At 35.0% G+C, this 22,165-nt stretch overlaps 2 protein-coding genes across 5 annotated transcripts in view; one reads left to right on the top strand and one right to left on the bottom strand.

Annotated features, from left to right (window-relative positions):
• Positions 1–5,392, top strand: part of LOC145668242 (calmodulin-like protein 4) — a 41,268-nt gene extending 35,876 nt beyond the window's left edge. For both annotated transcript variants that reach the window (XM_081735915.1, XM_081735914.1), the window contains exon 5: positions 3,353–5,392. In XM_081735915.1, the coding sequence (XP_081592041.1) occupies positions 3,353–3,453 (101 nt within the window). In that variant the 3' untranslated portion in view covers positions 3,454–5,392. The remainder of the gene's footprint in view (positions 1–3,352) is intronic.
• Positions 5,393–18,794: 13,402 nt separating this feature from the next.
• The window catches only part of DPCoAC (dephosphocoenzyme A carrier), a 53,653-nt gene continuing 50,282 nt past the window's right edge, over positions 18,795–22,165 (bottom strand). For all 3 annotated transcript variants that reach the window (XM_081735909.1, XM_081735908.1, XM_081735910.1), the window contains exon 9: positions 18,795–19,859. The gene's annotated coding sequence lies outside the window, so the exon portion shown is untranslated. The remainder of the gene's footprint in view (positions 19,860–22,165) is intronic.

Below are 22,165 nucleotides of genomic sequence, written 5' to 3'. Positions count from 1 at the left end.
TTTGATATCACAACACGGACAACTCCAAAGGTACGAAGTGTGCGACTTCATTTTTATAAGCGCCTTTACCACTGTAATCTCCCTTCCCTCCCCCTCAAAAAATGTTCATGTCCATAAATTCAACTTAGATTCCTAGTCAAAGGACGTCATGTCCGAGTGGATTGAATTTGAGTTTAGTGTAACTTTCAGCAACGAGGCTACATGCGACGTGCACCTAACATATAGCCACAAAGAAGCTCTCATCGTGTTTGACTTCTGATTAGGAAGTAAGGATTTCAATATTACTTTTTTCTCTGTGCAATGGAAATAAATAATTCATTCTGATAGGAGATAATGCCATGTTTTGAGACAAAAAACATTGATTCAGGCAAGGTCATGTTATGTATGCTGTAGAAACGCTGAAACTAGATTTGAATGATGTTCCCTGGTGTTAACTGCCAGCAAACCTCAGCAATATATAATGATTAGCGAGGAACAACACCAGAACAAGTTTTCTCTTCTGAAAACAGTAAGACCAGAACAGTAAGTACGGGAAAAGGCCGTAGAAAGGGCAGAAAAACCATCTGCTGCTTGAAAACTCCCTCGTCAGAGCTGTTTTTAAACACGGACTTTTTAAGTTAAAAGTAAGCCAGCCAGACTTTTCATCGTACAGAAATTCAGCACGCAAAATCACGACGAGTCTTACACTAACGAAGTGACAGGTGCTAACAAGACTAGTGTGTAAAATTTTATCATGTATACGGTAGTGTATCGCGTTCTTAAGTGAGATGGTGATGATGACTGAATGAAATGGTGAAATTAAAAAATGGAAGGAAACAGGAGAATTCCGAAAAGAAATTCGCATGTGCAGTCACTTGGTGCGAGCTGGCATTGTGGCGTATAGATCATTTTCTTTCCAATGGAATTGGTTTTACTTGCTTCTAATTCCATTATATATGATTAAAAAAAAAAATTAATATTAGTTCGGTTTCACTTGCTCAGAGCAATAAAATCACAGTAGTAGTTGTAGTCTGCATGAACATAGTTTAAGAATAAAATTAAAAGGCTGCGAAAATTCACTATAAAACATTACTATTATTATTGTCCTCCTAGAAGAAAATATATTGGCGTGTACTGTACGTAATGCATACTAGATAACAAACGTCCCTTCTTAGTTCTTTGCACTGCAGAAGGGGAAAACAAGTCGCTAATCGTGACAGTGAGGAAAGCTTTATACAGGTACAATATCGTAAAGTCTAAAATGTTTACCCCCAGTTGGCTTGCACTGATGAGAAGGCATTGCTGTTTCTTTTAGCCCTCATCAAATCCCGTTACTAACAATTACCGTTTTTAATTTTTGTCTTTAAATTAAGTATTACTATTTTTATACTAAAGGTTTGACATAAGTTCTATTTTTTAAATTGAGTTTCTAGAAATAAAAACTCATTCTTTACAAAGTTAATAACTAGGGCAACCAACTTTATGTCTTATACAGCTATGTATTATGCTTTATTTTTCCTTACATTATGCTTTTTCCTAAATAATGCCTTAATATGCTGGTCCTTCAATTATACTTCATTTTTAAGCATTTCTATTAAAAATGTATATGAAACTATTAATTTTTTCCACTAAAATTGCATCAATAAATACTACATCATTTTGTTTAGTTTTCCTTAAGCGATGTTTCCAAGAAGAAACATGTAGCTGCACAGTAGACTTCTCATATTTAATGAATTCAGAACAGAGTGTACAAAGTAGATTACTGCCTTGTACTTTGAAATGGTCGGTTGAGAATTCTCTTACTCTCTGAGATTGCATAACTTTTGATTTCGGCATCTTCGAATAAGCGAAACGAGCCTTGCTTGACTCTTAACACAAAGTGAGGAAACAAAAAAATCCTTCTGAGTGGAAGGTGCGGAGAGAGGAGGAATTCGAACTTTCCATTGTTACGCGTAAAGGCAATTGGTAGTTGATTTCCATTGTTTGCGGAATTGATAACAGTCTTTGTTGATATTTTTTCTGTGGCACAAAATATATTAACATATATTTCTTTGATGAACACATATCAGGTTCTGGAATAAAAAGCATTAAGCATTATGCTTTATTATGCTTATGAAATTAGCAAATTTGGATATGTAAAGTGGTCAAAATCATAGATATGGTACCAACCATAGGTGAAAAATTCCATTATGCTTTTACTGCTTTTTATGCTTTATGATTACCGTATTAATAACCCATGATTTTTTCATTTAAGAATCAAAAGAGGTTGTAAATGAAACCAATCTTGTTGAAATTCTACCTTTTTTTTTCTTTCTTTTTCTCTTCTATTTATGTAAGAACATTTGTTTATAAGAGAGCGAGACATGTTCGTTTTTCTTATTTCATTTTCCGTGTTTATCATGTTAGCGCTCTGATACATTTCTCACTAAGATGGTACTCTTGGATTGCATATTAATTGAAATTATTGTATGAATATAGTAAGTGCTCATTCAATCCCCAACCCTGTTTACTTGCAGCTCCAGCATCATTTCACAACCCCAACTACCAAGAAAACGACAATATTATAGTAAAAAAGTGTGTTACTTATTTCATTGTACAGATAAATATTAATGTAATATTTTAAAACGTGTAGAGCTTTTACGAATTTTATAATTCATTCTTTAGATATATTCTATACTTCCACTTGCGGGGGTTCATAATGGAAAGAGGAGCTCCAAAATTCACGTTTTTTAGATCATGTGTGGGCGTGGTGGAGATAGAACTTGTTTTGATCTCCTATCATCTTATCTGGAATGAACTACAGTAGAAGAAAATAACTGAAATCTATTCAATAAAACAGTTTACAATATTATATTCTAAGCTGTTGATCATGTTATTGAACTTAAGAAATTGAAAAGTATTTGTAGTATTGAAAACTATTGAAAAGTATTTTTGTTGATTTGTTACCATTGTTCATTCCAGATAAGCTGATAGGCAATCAAAACAAACTTACCTTCTCCCCATTTTTTTTTTTTTTTTTTTGCCATTGCAGAACGGGAAAAGAAATCGCTGATCTTGACACTTGAATGAGATATAAAACTTTTAACGTATAGTATCATGTAAATATAAATTTTTAAAACAATTCAATTGCACCTGATGTTGATAAGACATTGCTACTGTCAAACCACGCTATAAATATCTAAACAAGTTTTGGCATTAAAAATGAAGTTTCCATTAATTAACATAAATCATTTGAGTGGGAAATGTTCACGTATATTTCTTTAATAAAAAAAAAAAAAAAAAAAAATGCTAAATAAGAGTTGCTTAAATTTTCTGAGTATAGTCCCTATTCTGTAATAATGTAATAAACGTTTTTCTCTCTTTTTTTTAACAGTGGACCAGATATTTCGAGAAGCAAATGTATCTCCAAATGGAATGGTAAGATATGAAGACTTCGTGAAAATAGCTTGTGCCCCTGTACCTGATTACTATTGAGAAAAGAATTGAGTGAGCAGCAAGCATTAAAAAGAATTATAAGAACTTATAAATGGAATATGATTGATATTTAATTTTCACATAATGTTGAGGGTAGTAATTCAGCATTCCATGTAATTGAATTGGTTTCTTAGACTTGTTACATTTCATAGTTACCAATGGCCTTGTGTGTGAGGGGGTAAAACAGTGAAAGTGATGCAGTAATTCAGAGAAAGATACATTTGGAAGTACATCAATGTTGTAACTTGTCAAATTTGCCAGTTATATATATTAAATGCACCGTGATTAAATGGTGCGTATTCAACGAATTCGTAATTTTTAATTAAAATACAAACTTTTCATTGAGTTTAAAGAATAAATTTTGTAAACTTGAACAATTTTTAAAATTTTTGTTGCAAATACTGCAGTTCTTTAGTTATATTGTTCAAACTTCTAAAGGATTACTTCTGATTCAAATGAAATGTGCGTTTGTCTAGGTTTTCTGTTTAAAGTAAGTTTTACAGAAGTGAGTCCCTGAGTTCAGAAAAGCATAATACTTTTTCATTTGTTAAAATTTTCTTCTCATATTATTGTGTGCTACACAAATAATTCAAAGAATATCTTTGTCATGCAGTAGAAAATTGTCATTTATCTCTTCTTTGTCTCAACTATGTACCTGCTGTTGTAAGAGGGCATTCATTAATTGTATTATTATATTTCTTAAAAATATGCTGAAGAATTTTGTTGTCATTGTCAACATTTAAATTATACAAGGTACAATCTATGGTCACTGCTTTTGTTTTCAGTGTTGTCATTTTTTTTTTTTTTTTTTGAACATTCATTGCGTCAGAAAAAAACTTTTCTGTGTTTGTAAACTATTCCATAAAGCGTTGACCCGCTGGGCATTATTATTTAAAAAAAGAAAAGTCACGTTTACAATACATTTAATTGTATTCAATGCAGTAGCCTTTTCGTTTAAAAAGCAAAGAACCATTCTATACCAACTACCACTCAAACATTGTTTTTCTTGCATTGCACGAATGATTGAAATGAGTTTTGTATTCCGTCCATGATCAAGTTTAGAATTAAGTATGGCACTTCTCATGAAGATATGTAAATTACAGGTGGATCAAATCCGTAAAATTGAAATTTTAGACTAAGATTTTGCAAAATACATGGTTCAAGTGTTCATTGCAATTGGTAAAATTAAACATTTAGATACATGTCAAGTCTGCTAATATAAGCTAGTTTCTTGTTTGAGGATTCTGGTAGTATAACCTAATTAAATGAAAACATGGTATTTTTATTACCAATAGCAAACTTTTATACCATATAATAATTCCTAATTTAATATGACACCAAGTTATACATGTATACTATTTCCTTTCGATTAGTAGCAAAAACACTGCTGTTGCATTTGATTTCCTCATTCTTATTTTTAAAAATCAACGACATACACCTCTCACCTTCTACCCCTGCAGTCCCTTTATAACCATGACAATGTTCAATTACATGATGTAACACCGTAACACCCTCTTAAGGTGGTGGATGTATTGAAGAGTAATAATAGTTTTTCTTTTAAAATGAAGATGTAGAAATTGATCAGCAGGATCAAGAAAAATTCCAAATAATGATACTCTCTTGTAAAACTCCAATTTATTTCATTTAAAAAGTTTTAAATGAAACGTAGTAACAAAATGGGACCAATAGTTAGTGTAAGATAAATTGTTAAGTAATTTAATTACAGGTAATGGTTGTTGTCATTTTTGTATATGTTAATTTTATAGTAATTTTGATATTTACGCATATTTCATGGTGTAGAAACTTGTTAATTGTGAGAGCGTATTTATATATTATACAGTGATTGTTAATTATTTATTTTGCTTCATACCAGTATTATATATTATTATTACTATTATCATTAAATATTAAAAAAATAAATCATCCTATATTTAAAAAATATTGTTTTCATTTATTTTTTTTTAAATTTCGATTATTAAAATTTTATTTTATAGTTTATTATTTATTAAATATTCTATAGTAACAAGCTATTACAATAAGTCTCAATAAAACTTACAATAATAAGATTATTAACCGAAATGACATAATTACACTGCATTCATATAAATTACAATTTAAATATATAATTATAAGGTCAAAGAAAAACTATTGCCTATGGATTAATATATATAAAACCATTCTTATCAGAGTATAAACACCGCATTCAGTTCCTTTCCAGGAGGTAAAGTGCCAAGGACCGACGAGGCATTGCCACGTTGGATAGAAACCGATATGCGCTGTATTACATAAGATGTGGAGCGAACTTCGGTGGAAACACAACAAATGCGTCTTCTTACCTCTCTAATAAATTCAACACTTTTGCACCCCAAGCAATACTGGTTTCAATAGCGATTGAGTGAAAATAAAACTTTCGAGAAGGTGGTTGTATTTTCTTTGCTTTTCAGCTTCTCTGCGATTTAAAAAATATTGTTACTGATTCTAGGCTTTGCGTGTTAAAACCTGAAAATATATGTTCTCTGATTTGGGGTTTCAGGGGAGGTGCTGTCGAAAAAGTGTGTGATTAAATGACCTGAATTACCTTTAGAATGCAAAAGCAATGGAACAAATATTATTAAAGCATTGTACTGACTGCGATTTTATTTTTAACCTCCTGATACCCAGCGTAAAGCCGGTTCTATATATATATATATATATATATATATATATATATATATATATATATATATATACAAAAAAACAACGCGATTTGCCCATTCGTTGCTGCGGATATCTCGAGCTCTGCTGAGTCGAAACCTTTTGTAGAGTAATTTCTACACTTCAAATTTTGCTTATGTAGACACGATAGAAGCGCCTTACGTCGTGTAATTGGATAGCAGTTAAGATGGCGTCGTGCAGCAGTAGGGGCCGCAGCACTCAGGTTATTTATTTCAGTACTTAGAAAACAACAAAATGGTTGAATCCTCGCCTGTATGTCTATTAGATAACCTAAAATCTGTATAGTATTGGTTTTGAAAAACTTTGTGTTTAGTGGTGTGCAGTGCGGTTTCTTTGCTGTTGTAAAGTGCTCTCTACATTGGGTTTCCATGAGTAAATTTTTATGGAAGGATGAAATTATGCAGTACTTTTTTGTTGCGCATTGTTGAAAATTTTTCATTTTTTTTTTCTTTCTTCGTTTTACCTCGTTAGATTTAGGGTACATAGAATTTAATTCTAGGGTCCACATCCCCCTCAAAATCTTTCAATTTTGCAGAAAATATTACGCGCAAATACACAAAATGATGCCTAAACATGTTTTCAGCTCAGAACGGTTTTACAGATTTCCGAAAAAAAAAAATCCAGAGAAAAATCGGTATGTAAGTGCTAATGTTTATTGTGTGGAAAGCGTAAATTTGGAAGATATTATAACAATACTTCTTTTCTTTTCAACTCGCAAACATATACCTTTCTCAGCTGATGAAGTCCTTCGTTTTTTAGAAGACACAGACGAAGATCTTTCTGAAGATTCTGGAGACGAATTTTGTCCAACTGATCTTGATGAACAATATATCACTGATTATAAAAGTGAGGCATACGATGACATAATTGACTCGACACACGCAGCGTTCTCTTTTCTGGTTACGAAAGTAGTTAGTTGATATCCTTTCGTGAAGACCTCGACAGACTTTCGGAAATGCATGTGTACGGCACCGATACTATTATGGCTAGGAAACTGAGAAACCAAACAAACTTATGAACGACAAAGATTTGTTGAAAACCGGGAAAGGAATTGCTGACGAACTCGTCAGATCCGATGGACAGATAGTAGTAGTAGTGAAGTGGATGGACAATAGCTCAGTTGTTATATCATCCACTCATGTCTGGAAGGATCCCGTTCAAGTTTGCAAGCGATGGAGCAAAAAGCTAAACAGAAAGACATCCCTATGCCAGGAGCGGTTGCAGACTACAACAGATGTATAGTGAGAGCAGATCTTTGCGATCGAATGATGGTATTTTACAGGATGCAAGGCGGAACCAGGAAATGGATTACGAAAAAAGTTTTCACTTCGTCGATCTGGCAGCTGTAAATGAATGATTTGGATACAGACGAGAAGGTGAAGTAAAGAACCTTCCATCCAAAAATATCCTCATATTTCATGAATTCAAAAGGTATCTAGCTGAGGAGCTTATTTTTCCAGAGCAAGACCAACTTTAAGAAAGTGATTTCGAAGATGACGATCCAGCAGGCCACCAGGTGAAAAGGAATACCACTTCCATGTACAGCATCCAGATACACAAGTGCACGGCATTTGCCAGAAGAAAGATGCAAAACTATCCCAGGTGCAGAAATCCTGGATGTAAGCAATTTTCCAAAGTACGAGGTATCTGGTGCAAGGTAGTTTTGTGTGTTCAACCTGAACGTAATTGTTTCCTAAGATTTCATACTAAAACGTGAACAAGTAAGTCATAAAAGGTTCAGTGTACAAACATTGTCAATTATAAAGACTAAGATATCATTTTACAACTGAAACTGTATTCATATATTTTGTTTAAAACAAATGTATGCACGTAGAAGACCAAATGAATATGTCTAGCATTAAAAAGTTTTCATAATAGTAAAGACCATATATAAATCCCCATTTCTATTATTATCTTCAAAATACCAAGTGTAGAGATGGCTCTACAACCGATTCAGCGCATGTGCACAACCAGGAAACCTTAAAGTTTACACATTATTAATCTTGGGACCCCAAACATTCAACCATTAAAAAATGGAACAAAATTTCCTCCACCTTGATGTACACGATTTCCTCTGGGCGTCAGGATGTTAAGGAGATTGGTTTACCAACCAAACCCTCTTTATGTACTTACCTGTCGATCTGTCCGGGAGACACAAAAAAAAAAAAACTTGGATTACCAACAATTTTAGCCAGGATGTAAACGATCACAAGTTAGGAATAGAGTTTGTTGAGAGAGGTCGCGATCTATGCACCGGAAAAGGTAGGAATCTACCATTTCCAGTTTTAACGTTGACATTATAGAGCAAAATTCTAATTACATAAAAAAAAAAAAAAAAAAAAAATTGCAATATATCATCCATTCGATATCTCAAGAATACATTTCATCTTTATCCTTTCATCCTTTACTCATTACTAAAACCAGACTTGATAGAAATCAACTACACGTCCGTTGAATATATCAGTGGCGTCTCCTGACGTGAATATTAGGGCGTTGGCAAAAAAGAAAAAAATATATTAACCCTCCTCACAAACATAGGCGAAACTAGAGGAGAGTCCCCTTGTTCCCAGGAGCAAAGATGGGCCCACCCACTTTTTTATTATTTTTTTCACTGATCGAAAATAATGTGATAAGTTTACCTCAATTTACGCATAACTATTTTAGTGGTATTTGCATTCGACATAACGAGTATTTAATAGTGACTATACTTTGCCCACCTATCGATTTCTTGAATATAGTCTGCCTGGAAGTTCTGACAATTTTCGGAAGTAAGGGAACATGACCGTCCCCACAAAATGTTTCTACTTACTCCAACCTGAAAATAGCAATTTTCTTCTAACAATTTAGTCTGCAAATTATAAAGATGAATGAAGAAGGATGTTATTACGTAAGATAGACATTTAATTATTTAAATACAATAATTATATAAGTAAAATATACCTTCAAAATATGAAACTGATGATAAAAAACAAGCAATTATTTATTTACAATTACTTGAATTCCAGGTCGAGTCGTCTTTCTTTGCGTAAAAACCTTTGGATTACTGCTTTATGAAACTAGGATTTTGAAGCACTCGAAGACAGTAATAGGGGGCCCGAAACTGTAAATCTAGAGGATGAATCGCTAACGACAAAGTAAATGAAAATTAGGGAAAGAAAAAGGCACAATGGAAAAGAGGTCTGTAGCTCAACGTCCAGGCGTTTTTTGGCATCAACTGACCCTTCGAACACAATTTTATTGGATCGAAAGAAAAATGACTATGTTTCTTTCCACCGTGTTCCTTACATATATTTTAGCAAGAAGTCGATTGTACCCTTAACTTATGAATTGAACGATATGTTTGACAAAAAAAAAAAAAAAAAGTCCGTAGATCATACCCCCTCCCCCCAAAAATGTATTTCGTATTGGTATTGAAAAAACTGTAGATCCACAGACTTGGCAACGCTTGAGACAAGCAGAAAACTCAAAACGTTGACTTTCTAAACAACGTCTTCAATCACAAGCATGAGGAGAGAAACACGAAGCGCATGCGCAATATGAATCTTGTTAGGAGTCAAAAAGCAGCCAAAGCGTTGCCAACGACTTACTCGCAGAGGTGCCACCTAAAAACACGATGGAGATCGCGTTGCACGAGTCTGTTCTTCCACACTTCAGGCGTTGATTTATCTCGTTACAAATTTTAAAAATCCCTTATTCTCACGATCCGTTTAATTAAATTAAAATACTCTTTACTTCATTTTTCGTTGGGCGTTAACACACGACTTGCACACGCAGAGAGGACGCAACACACTATATATATATATATACACTAACTATGGCCTATAGAACCCGGAGGTTCAATGCTGCGTTCACAAAAGCTCTCCACTGACTTCTATCCTTAGCCAATTGGATCCAGTTTCTACTTTGTATTCCTATCTCAGAGAGATTCTTTTTAATTTTCTCATCCCATCTGCGCCTAGGTCTTGTTTTCCGATTGGTCTATGTATATATATATATGTGTGTGTGTGTATGTGTGTGTGTATGTGTGTGTGTGTGTGAGAGAGAGAGAGTGAGAGATCAAGAGTGTTCGGACACCCCCAAAAACATACTTTTTCATATTAGGTGCATTGTGCTGCTACCTACTGCCAGGTACTCATCAGTGACCTCAGTAGTCATTAGACATCGTGAGAAAGCAGAATGGGGCGCTCCGCGGAACTCACGGACTTCGAACGTGGTCAGATGATTGGTTGCCACTTATCAGAAGTTTGTACGCGATATTTCCACACTCCTAAACATCCCTAGGTCCACTGTGTCTGATGTGATAGTGAAGTGGAAACGTGAAGGGACACGTATAGCACAAAAGCGTACAGTCCGACCTCGTCTGTTGACTGACAGAGACCGCCGACAGTTGAAGAGGGTAGTAAAGTGTAATATGCAGATATCTATCCAGATCATCATACAGGAATTCCAAACTGCATCAGGATCCACTCCAAGTACTATGACAGTTAGGCATGAGGTGAGAAAACTTGGATTTCATGGTCGAGCGACTGCTCATAAGTCACACATCACGCACTAAGTTCCAAACGACGCCTCGCTTGGTGTAAGCAGCGTAAATATTGGACGATTGAACAGTGGAAAAACGTTGTGTGGAGTGACGAATCACGGTACACAATGTGGTGATCCGATGGCGGGGAGTGGGTATGGCGAATGCCCGGTGAACATCATCTGTCAGCGTGTGTAGTGCCAACAGTAAAATTCGGAGGTGGTATTATGGTGTGGTCGTGTTTTTCTTGGAGGGGGCTTGCACCCCTTGTTGTTTTGCGTGGCACTCTCACAGCGCAGGCTCCATTGATGTTTAAGCACCTTCTTGCTTCCTACTGTTGAAGAGCAATTCGGGAACGACGATTGCATCTTTCAACACGATCATCGAGCACCTGTTCACACTGCACGGCCTGTGGCGGAGTGGTTACACGACAATAACATCCGTGTAATGGACTGGCCTGCACAGAGTCCTGACTTGAATCCTATAGAACACCTTTGGGATGTTTTGGAACACAGACTTCGTGCCAGGCCTCACCGACTTCCATCGATACCTCTCCGAAGTTCAATACTCCGTGAAGAATGGGCTGCCATTCCCCAAGAAACCTTCCAGCACCTGATTGAAAGTATGCCTGCGAGAGTGGAAGCTGTCATCAAGGCTAAGGGTGGGCCAACACCATATTGAATTCCAGCAGTACCGATGGAGGGCGCCACGAACTTGTAAGTCATTTTCAGCCAGGTGTCCGGATACTTTTGATCAGATAGTGCATATATATATTGTAATGTCCCACGTGGTGTTGTATACAAACAACTTCACATTTATGTTTACAAACACCACCACATAGTTTACAAGAGGATTCTACACACCAGATGGATCCACTATCACCTGCAGACGACGGACGTCTGGCTCCTCCCACGAAGCAGACGACGACAACGGAGCAGCAGCGCCACTGCCGTCCGAGGACCCCTATAAATTTGATGACAGATAGCGGATCTATACCAGTTCTCTGGTGCCCCTCCTTCTGTTTGCAACGGAACATTAGGAGTAACCTGACCCCAGGGCTCTAGTCTGCAACGGGACTCGTGGCTTAGCCTGCTACGGGGCTCTGTGGTCACCTAACCAACCCTCTGATTGTTACGGGGCTCTGTGGAGATCCTGTCTGTGACCTTTTGGTCAAAGACTGCCTATATCTAACCTTGCAAACGTAAAGAAATAATCTTTGTAGTATTTTTGTAAATACTGTTTATAATGGAAATTTTATAATAAAAGCCGGTAGTGGGAATCGATTCCGGACGCTCTTTTTATTAACGCTCTACCTACAACCTATATGGAACAGTTTTACAATATATATATGCACTGTCTGTGTGTGCATGAGAGAGAGAGAGAGAGATTTTTGTACAAGAAAAAAATAACCTATTTATTTGCTATTTATTTGTTAACAATGAGCTATCTTCTCTAGGAAAAAAAACTTGTAAACGGAGTTGATTCATCATGTTGTGTTGAATTTCTTAACCAGTTCAGGGTCGGAAGAATTGTAAGCAACAAGAAAAATATTTTTTGAGCTATTTCGGTTAAAGCTGATCAACTAAATCCCAAAGACAGTCGACGCAAGTTGATCACTTCAAAGGTTACTTATAATAGTTACGGTCTGGATCAATTATGTCCCTGTGGGTAACAAGGGATTTTTAAAAATACAAAAAAGTAAAAGCAATTCTACCTATGATAAGTTCTTGTCAACTCTTTTATTCCTCTGCATGATGTCAGCAATTATAATGTTTGTGTATGTCAATAGTAGTGTTTCCTAGATACTTCAGGAATCTGTAAGTACGTGGTAAAAATTATACAAAAGAAGAGGGTGATTACAAAAACTTATCGAGCAATTCATATTTACATCAATATACATTCAAGCCTATTTAAGCAGTTCCTATATCTTTGCGAAAACATTACCCGGAAACAAACATTTTACATTATCAAGCAGAATTTTAGGACGATTTAAAGAAATGGGACAAGTCTCTCTCTTGGTCTAGAATCTGTTTTGCCTCGGGTATTTCGGTGAGTACAAATTCTCTTAGTATTTCATATGCATTCTATTATTTCATTAAATAGTCTCCAGGTTCTTGAAAACTATTCATCTAAAACACTTACAAGTAATGCTCTTACAAGGAGAAGGCACACCATGGCAAGTGAACTTCGGGGCCATTTTTTGCGAGGTGGTAGTGCACATTTAAAGAGTTAATATTACAAACTGGGAGAGCGCAATGGGCAAAAATGACGGAGAAAAACCGTCTTAAAGATTTCTACTCGACGCATATATTGTACGACGCGCAAACTTATCAAGTGACGGCGCGGCAGTGAGAAGAATTAGTCCCGGGTTCGATTCTCGTTCGAGTCAAACTTTTTTTCTTGTTTTTTGCTTCAACCAATAAAATAGGCATTTGTAACTATAAGTAAAATATTAATTCACCATATGTGTATAATGAATAAAACAATAGAAATTTTCAATCACTTGTAAATTCTTTTGATGTTCCATGTTAACTAGGAACAAAATTTAATTTCTTCCGTAAATAATATTGTTACTGCAGTCGTTGTGTAAAAAATGTTCTTGAAACTTCGTGTCTACATCTGTCGACAGTGTGAAAATTACAAGGGGAATGAGGGGGAAATCTGCTTTGGTTATAGCAACATCCAGTATTAGCAAAGGGATTTCCCTCCTCAACTCCTTTGTAAATCGCACACTGTCAACAGATGTAGACACGAAGCGTCAAGAACATTTATTACACAACGACTGTCGTCAAGGGCGCCGATCATGGGGGGCCCGTCCCCCCAAGTTCATGTGGGCCCAATGTATTTTTATGAATATGTAATTTTTATTGTTACATGTATTGTTGTATGTATTTTTCATGAATGCCCCCCCCCCAAATTTACAGAGAAATCGGCGCCGTAGACTGTCGTAACCATAATACAACTCGTGATATCAGTATACTTACGGAATAGATTAAATTTTCTTGGTAGTTAACATGGAACATTGAAAGATTTTACAAGTGATTTTAAAATTTCTATTATTTTATTCATTATAAACATATGGTAAATTAATATTTTATTTATAGTTACAAATGGTTACTTTATTAGTTGAAGCAAAAAACAAAACAAGGATTGATTCGAACGGGAATCAAACCCGGGACCAGGGTGGAAAAAATCATGATTTTTTAAAAAAAAATCATTTTTGTCGATTTTTTTGATTTAAATCAAATCTTTCTCCTCGTATAATACAAGTCGCGAACTGAAGAAAAAGCATTAGGAATTAGTATTAAATGCTAATTATGCCATTTAAGTAAAAGTATTGGGGTTGAATTTTGAATATCCCCAATCGTTAACCTATATCAATCCCAAACAGTGCTTCTTAACCCTTTTAAATTATGGCTCTTTTTAAAGGTGAATTACAGACTTTCAGTCAAGCAGCTACAGCATCATCTCTATTTATCCTAGGATCATGGTACATACATCACTCTCTTTAGAATAGAACAGCTTTTGAAACGGTAACATTCACGTTTCCCTATCATGTCCCTGAAGCGGGAAATTTTGAGAGTAATCGGCATTTTTTTTAAAATTTGATCCTGTCTGGATTCCCCTGTGTTAACGCACAGATCTCAAAATAAACTAGGAAATACTAAGGGTGTACTAAATGTATGTACAAAATTTCAAGCTTCTATCTTGAGTAGTAAAGGTGAGGAAACTATTTAACAATGAGCTAAGAACATTCCCATAATGCCCCAGACGACCAGGATGTAATATAAAAATTTCCTCAGACATCCCTATTTATCCTAGGATCATGACTTGTACATTATTCTCTTCAGAATAAATCAAATTTTCAAAAGGTGCCCTTCAAATGTCTCCATCAATTATCTGAGGCAGGTAAATCACGAAAAAAGGAATTTTCTGTTAAAAATATCTTTTTTTTTTAATTTTTACCTCTGTGGAATCCTCCCCCTGTTTTAAGGCAGAGATCTGAAACAAATCTGAAAAATACTGAGGGGTGCACTGAGTAAATGTGCCAAATTTCCATCTTGTAGGTGCAAATGTAAGCCCGCGAAAAATAATATTCCCCAAATACCCCAGATTCCCGTATAAAACAGGATCTCAGTTAACAGTTTCCTGAGATATCCCTATTTATCCTAGGAGCATAGTACGTACATCATTTTCTTCAGAATAGAACAGCCTTTCAAACGGTACCATTCATATGTCTCCATCTGAGGCTGGAAAATCACGAAGAAAGCTTTTTTTTTGTTAAAAATATCCTTTTCTTAAACATTTTTGCCCCTCTGGACTCCGCTGTTTCCACGCAGAGATCTGAAAATTATTAAGGGGTGCACTGAACGAGTGTGCAAAATTTCAGTCTTTTGAATGCAAAATGTAACCCGCCAAAATAATAATAATAATAATAATAATAATAATAATAATAATAATACGCATAACAAAAATACCTTTTAAAATTTATGACGTCATCACACACTATGCCTCAACGCAGAAAGGCGTGAAAGCTGTAACGATCTCGTTACGATGAGCTGTGGAGAGAGGGCAAAATAAGAAGATAAGGATTGAAAAACATCTTGTCAATGTCAACCATGCATAAAAGAGAATGTTTAAATTTATGTATCTTTTCGTCTGGATTTAAAAAAAAAAAGTAAGAGAGGAGAAAGAACGAAAGAGTTTGTAGATTGCGAGCTGTTATTCAGCTGTTGTAGTTAAGGAGAGAGAGGGGAGGTATTCTTTCATACTGCCTCAAGGCCGTGATCGTTTCGTGTGTATCTCGTGACGCGATCGTGGCGCCAGGAACCATGGTGGGTTCGTCCGTCCGTAGGGACGGCGAACTAACTATGTAGTGTCGAAGACGTGCAGATGTCTTGGTTTTGGTGTCTAGGGCATGCAGGTGCCTTGGTTTTCGTTGTCCGAGGGGAAGAGAACGTCTGTTCTGTTAGCGTTCGTTATGGTAGAAGCGGACTTCTGTTAATAGGACACTTAGTACATCGTTTGATTCTACCTAAAGTCCTTGTTGGATTTCATCGTTGTGTGTAAAGTAACAGGAATGAGAATAGTGAATTGTTGCTGTGAATTAATTTTATTAAAATTTCAAAAAAGAAGTGCAGTGAAAGAAGTGGGTTACTTTGTGAATGTAGTTTAGTGCTGCTTGTGCCCAATTGTGTTTTCCATTCGAGTGGAGTTTCTTACCTTTCCGCTCTTTCAGTTAATTTAATCATTTTTGTTCCTCGTTTTTCTGCCGTGTTCAGGACGAGTACAAAAAGAAATATATTAGACTAAGTCTGGTCATACCGCCGAGTTACCTTGTTAGAGGAAATCCCTCGTGAAGTTGTTTTTCTGTTCTCAATTTTTTTAGTGGAATGAGAACGTAGGTAACTTGTGTGTGAACAGGCTGAAAGATCCCACTTTAGTTTTCTTGAGCATTCCAAAGAGTTATTCGTTGAATCCAACTCGCTTTATGCAAGTTCTCGATGAGATACAGTGGATTCATTTTGAATGGTGAAATGGGGATGTGGGAGGCGTAAGTGCGCATGGCAATTAAACCTTTATTTTGTCTTAATAAGGTTTATTCCCACCATCCCAGGAAAGTACCTTTGCTATTGCTAGAACTTGACGTTTTTGCTAGTGGTGGAATGTGAATGTGGGAAGTCACGAGCCAGAAACTTAGCCAATTGATCAGAAAGAGGAGTATCTATATTAGAAATATCCTCATTGGGCCCAATTAAAGTATTCTTTGGAATATTAATTATTTGCCACTCAATTGTAATTTCTTACAAGGGAGTGTTACAAAGTGCAGCAACTTGTATGCCGACTGAAAACCTGTGTTTTCAATCAAATTGACTAAGGATAGTCAAAACCTTAATATTTCCTGTCCTGATTATACAGCAACAACCAAATTATTCTCGATTCCTCCTTTTCACTTGCAAGACGACATGCAGACCCAGGTCCAATGTATAAGGAGGTAATTATAAACCCAAAGGAAGTGTGAGGTGAGTGTTAAACTATTTATTATTTCTTTGGCTTGTCCGTTGTGTGTATTTTATGTTGTGTGGGTTGTTTATTCGCATCCATTGTGGCTTGTTGTGGTTCGGTTCGTCACGCATACGTTTATAATTTCCAAGATATTGATAATTCAGCATTTAACATTTTTTTGGCTGTGAGCCGATATTATTTTTCATATTTGTGGTAGTATTATTTGTGCTTAAATATAATTCGATTCCTGAAATATTGCTATTATAGTATAATTAGATTTGGATTAATTCGTTGATTAGATTGAGATTTAATTGGAAAGATTACTGAATGAGATACGACGTTATCGGGCTCGACGTTGAGTTTTTGCTAATGAAGACCCTTGCTAATACTTTAATTATATAAGAAGTATTATTTTTGATTTTGCATTTAGTATTCATCCCCCCCAGAGTTTTGACTATTTCGTAGTACTTTGTGAATAGCATGATTTTGATTATACTGAGGCATTATGAATCTTAACCTCTCTCCTTAAATAGAAAATTGAATTTAATGAATACTTTAATATTTGGAAATTATTTACAATATTTGAGAATTGAATATTTGACTTGTTATCGACTTAAACTGATATTGAACGCAATTGGAGCTGAAACATAGAATCTATGATATAGTATTTCGACGGCGAATTTATTGTTGTTTTTGGATATCTGAGCGATCAGATATCACCCTGTAAATAAATTGTTAATAAATATTTGTTAAGTTGAATTGTGTCTGTTGTTATTTATTAGATTTAAGGTACTTTGATATTTGTGGTATTTCTGGTTTGATGCTGAATGCTGAATTATCTATTGTTGCCTGCTCCTGCTTTGGATACCATGGAAGGACATCAGCTCGTGTAGATCCCTCTGTAGTTGGTTGGGGGTATTGCTGACTGATCAACATATCTTGCGACCTTTTACTAATCCATGTGTGTTGGACACTTGGCAGTTTTCCTGACTTTGACGGCGGATGGGAACGCTACAAAGCATATGTAACGTGTTCTAAAATGCCTCCAGTCTTGAAGAAAACGAAGTAAAATGCCTTGTTAGTACTTTTTTAATGGAATAATGAAGATTCTATCCCATCACCTAAAAATAGGTGATATAATTTAAAAGGTTAAGCATTAAGGAAAAAGTACGGCAACATTTATCAAAATGACGCTTTTTTTTTACAAAAGTTACTGATATTTGGCAGGGGTCTATTTTTAAAAACTCAGAACTAGCTTGCGGCAGGAAATACATAAATTTCGCCTAAAGTTATAAAATTAACAAATAAATAAATAAATAAATAAATAAATAAAATCAGAGAGGGGATAGGACCCCTCTAAATACGCCCTATTATCTGGGAACAAACAAACAGACACGCACAAAAAAGAATTTTCGTCTTAAATGTCGATGGTGATTTCCCCGTGGGAATAGTTAACGATTTTAAAACCCAATCCCAATGTTACGAAAAGAAGAAAGCAGGATTGCTCCGTTACCTGTTCAAAACGGGATTTTCCCTAATCATCCTCTGCATGACACTTGTTTTCATACTATACTGTACATTTGAGTCTCATTGTATTGTGATTATTAACTTCCATAATCGAAATACCAGAACAGAAACGGGATTTTACTTATTTTCACTTTAAATTAATTTATTTCGGAATTCGATTTAAATCAATCCACCCTGCCCGGGACCCTTTGCATATGAGTTGCACACTTTACTCACTCTGCCACGCCGTCACTTGATAAATTTGCGCGTCGAACAGTATATGTATCGAGTAGAATACTTTTGAAGACGGCTTTTTCTCCTTATTTTTGCCCATTGCGCTCTCCCAGTTTGTAATATTAACTCTTTAAATGTGCATTATCTCCTCGCAAAAAAATGGTCCCGACGTTCACTTACCAAAGTCTGCCTTCTCCTTATTAGTGCAAAGCAAATTTTGACGTTTTCTAAGCAAGAATTTCTTGGGTAATTCATTTATAAACGCCCAACGAGAAATTACTTTTGCTGACCAAGATGCATTGCTCTAACACTAATGAGAAATACTGTAGATTACTTTGTTGAATAAATAAAGAGAAAATTATGATTTCACCAATTTAATCACGTATGTACACAAACTGCTTTCCATTCATTCCTTGATAAACATAACTTCCATCAGCTTAACCAAGTGCTTTTAAAAAAAGTATAACACTAGTATGATAAAAAGCTTGTCATAGACTATTAATTTTTTGTTTTGTTTTGTTTCAGTAACGATTTACAATATAAAAATTAAATAGTTGTTAAAGGCATTAAATTCAGTACAAAGATAATACACAGCGATATAACACTATGTGCTTATCTTAAATACCTGCAAGCACTATTACAAATATGTAGCATATACAAAATATTTACATGAACGGCTCTCGATCTAAAATATTCAGATTACATCATTTTCGATCAGTAATATTTCATTTGCAACAGTTACAAAATTTCCTTTCTTTTATACACAATATATTTTTTTCTAAACCTTTTTAAACAGAAGTTTTGGCCATGCATTGTAAGTACCACTCTGCAGAGCAATACTGGAGTGAATACATGTACAAACTTGATTAACAAAAAATGGAACACTTTTGTTTGCGGAATAAAAAGGCACAAATACTACGTTTATCGAGTAAAAAACCGACATCTTTTTTTTAAAAGTATATTCATACTAGAAGTTTAACTTACTATTAGATTACTCTTTTCGAAATAAGTGTCCCATTTCTTGAGTCAGGATTGCACATACAGACTAACATATTAAAACAGTATTGGCATGTAGTACAACATTTACTTTTGAACACTAGTTTTACTTCGTTTTATAAAAAGTTTGATTTTGGTTTTCACTACAAACACCAAAATTTCTATTTACAATCTATATACACGTTTCTTGATCTAAGTTCTGCTGCCGTTTCCTTTCCTTTTTTGACAGAAGAGATCACTGTCTATAACACATCAATGACATACTTCTTGTTCACGAGTAATATTGTATGATGTATATATATTCACTAAATATACATATTTGCAACGTTTACAAATTATAATTCATACAAATGTACAAATACTCTACAATCACACCACCTGCAGAGTAACTTAAAGCTTCAGGTATCTCCCATATTGTCAATTCACCCTACAAACAGTAAAATATTCACAATTAGTACTACTTACACTGCATATCACGATGAAATCAAAAATGGCTATGAATAGTGAACAAAAATAAGTTAAATCTCTATAGCTAATCCTCTGCCTAAGCTGACAACACTTAATTGTTAAGACAAGATGATTATTTAACCTGCTTCTGTATGGATCAACGATTACTTGATCTTCGTTCAGCGAAAAGAAAGAAAGAAAGAAAGGATTTGTAATTCACTGGAACTCAATACAATAAGTACCTCCATACATGTAAAGGTGTATACGTCACTTCCTCTTTTCTCTTATGGGCATTCCATATGAAATCAACGAATCAAGGTGGCTCATGTGTTTTAGATTTTCTTGCAAATTTTGTACAAATGTTGTGGTATCCAAACATAGCACACCTGTCAAATTTTACAGCTCTAACTCAAAGGGGACTGCTCTAGAAGCCATTCGAAATTTGGGGGTTTTGTGCAAAAAACACCTAAGTCCGCCTTCATACTGAAACTGCTAGATCTCTGGAAATATTGAAGCTATTTGAAAATAGTTTTCACTAAAACAATCTTAGTATTTGTAGCATTTAAACCATTGTGGTAATGAACTTCCCAAGTGGGGTTAAGCATATGAATTTCACCATCAAAGAGAGAGAGAGAGAGAGAGAAAAAAAAAAGAAAAAACGTCAAAATTTAGCAATTGTTTCTGAAAAAGGCCCACCTAACATCACCCTCAAATTTTCAAAATAAGTAGTTCTGGTGTTGTTCTTTAACATATTAAAAAAAAAAAAAGGAAAGGTGTTTTTTTTTTAGGTATGTTCAAGAAAAATGACAATGTAAGTTGAGGTCGGATTTAGGCACTTTTTGCACAAAACCCCCAAATTTCCAATGAGTGTTTCCATTTTCCATGTTGAAAATGTTTTATAATTGTCAAGAGTGAGGTAATTGAATAAATGAATTGTGCCAGAAATCTGAAACTTCAGTACCATTGCTAAAGGACTCAGATTATGTCATTAGTTCCAGAATCATGTACGACTATAAAAACCGTTGAAATATTTCAAACAACTGAGTATCTCGTTCGTAAAGCCCAGAAAATCAGAAAGGAGCATAGTAGTTTAGCCAAACCTGGTTCTAAAAAAAGGACATAGCATTCCTGAAAACACCTTTAATTTAGTCACAGAATTTTACAACACTGATGAAGTGTCCTGAAATGCTGGATTCAGTGTCAGTGTCAGTAAATATATGAATTTCACCATCAAAGAGAAAAAAGAAGAAAAAATCATGTCAAATTTTTTCAGTTATTCAGGAAAAAAATAATTCAAGTCTCATATTATTTAATTTTCTAGTAATACGACTTGCATGGCTAAGTATGTTTCTTTACAATGGTTGATGATCTCTATTAAAAAAACAAGTATAAACTCTTCCTTAAATGTAATTTATAAAGTTATTTTAAAACAATATATGCCTATTAAGTAGCTTATATAGTGCTGTTTCATTTAACAAAAGAAACGCTGAAGAATAGTGAACTATCGTGATATAATATATAAATAACATTTACATGTTTGGTTGATTCTAAGCAATTTGAAATATTGAGCCTTATCACCAATTTCAGAGAAGGTCTTTTCAGTAGCTTGAATTTTTTCTTCAGAAATGCTGTAATTTCTGCCAGTACGAGTTCAAATACTGGGTATTCCAATATTGATTATGCAGTTTTCGTATAGAATCCAGCATGTGTCAGGTGTTTTTGGCCAGAAAAACATTTTCTTGAGTCCATGTGGATGAAGGAAATTCACATTAGTCACGATGTTCCTGTGAATTCTCAACTATTTTTCCTGTCCAGAAATGCACGCAATAAATTGCTCACATGAGAGATTAATGTCTTTCGATTCTGCTCAAGTATTTAGAGTAAATGTTGTCCTTTAAGAAGATATACGACTGACTTCAAGTTCAACAGGCTGATGTGTTCATAATGATTACTCTCACGCGTCCCTTGCAACATTATGGCTTTTCCAGCCTCTTTTGAAGCATTGGACGAACGTTTCCAACATATTCCAGCATAAAAAAGCGTTCGGTTATAGTTGGTTGTAGTTTGACATTGGTTGTAAATTCGAAGAAATTGGCAACAGTAACAATCCGGTCTTCCAGTGGCCTCTGTAAAACTAGCATGTCTCGCCTATGCCATCGCAAACACTTTTGCCATTCCACTTACATGTGAGTCCAAAATCACTCATGCAGGCATAAATTAACATATTTTTTTAATAGTCTTTATATCGGGCTGCTGATCCATCTCCAAAGCAGATAACGTATTTAA

This window comes from Thermobia domestica, chromosome 13 (genome assembly GCF_964235325.1).
Source record: "Thermobia domestica chromosome 13, izTheDome1.hap1.1, whole genome shotgun sequence".
In the NCBI taxonomy this organism is placed as follows: Eukaryota; Metazoa; Arthropoda; class Insecta; order Zygentoma; family Lepismatidae; genus Thermobia; species Thermobia domestica.
The sequence above is the reverse complement of the archived record's forward strand: the minus strand, read 5'-3'. Positions and strand labels throughout refer to the sequence as shown.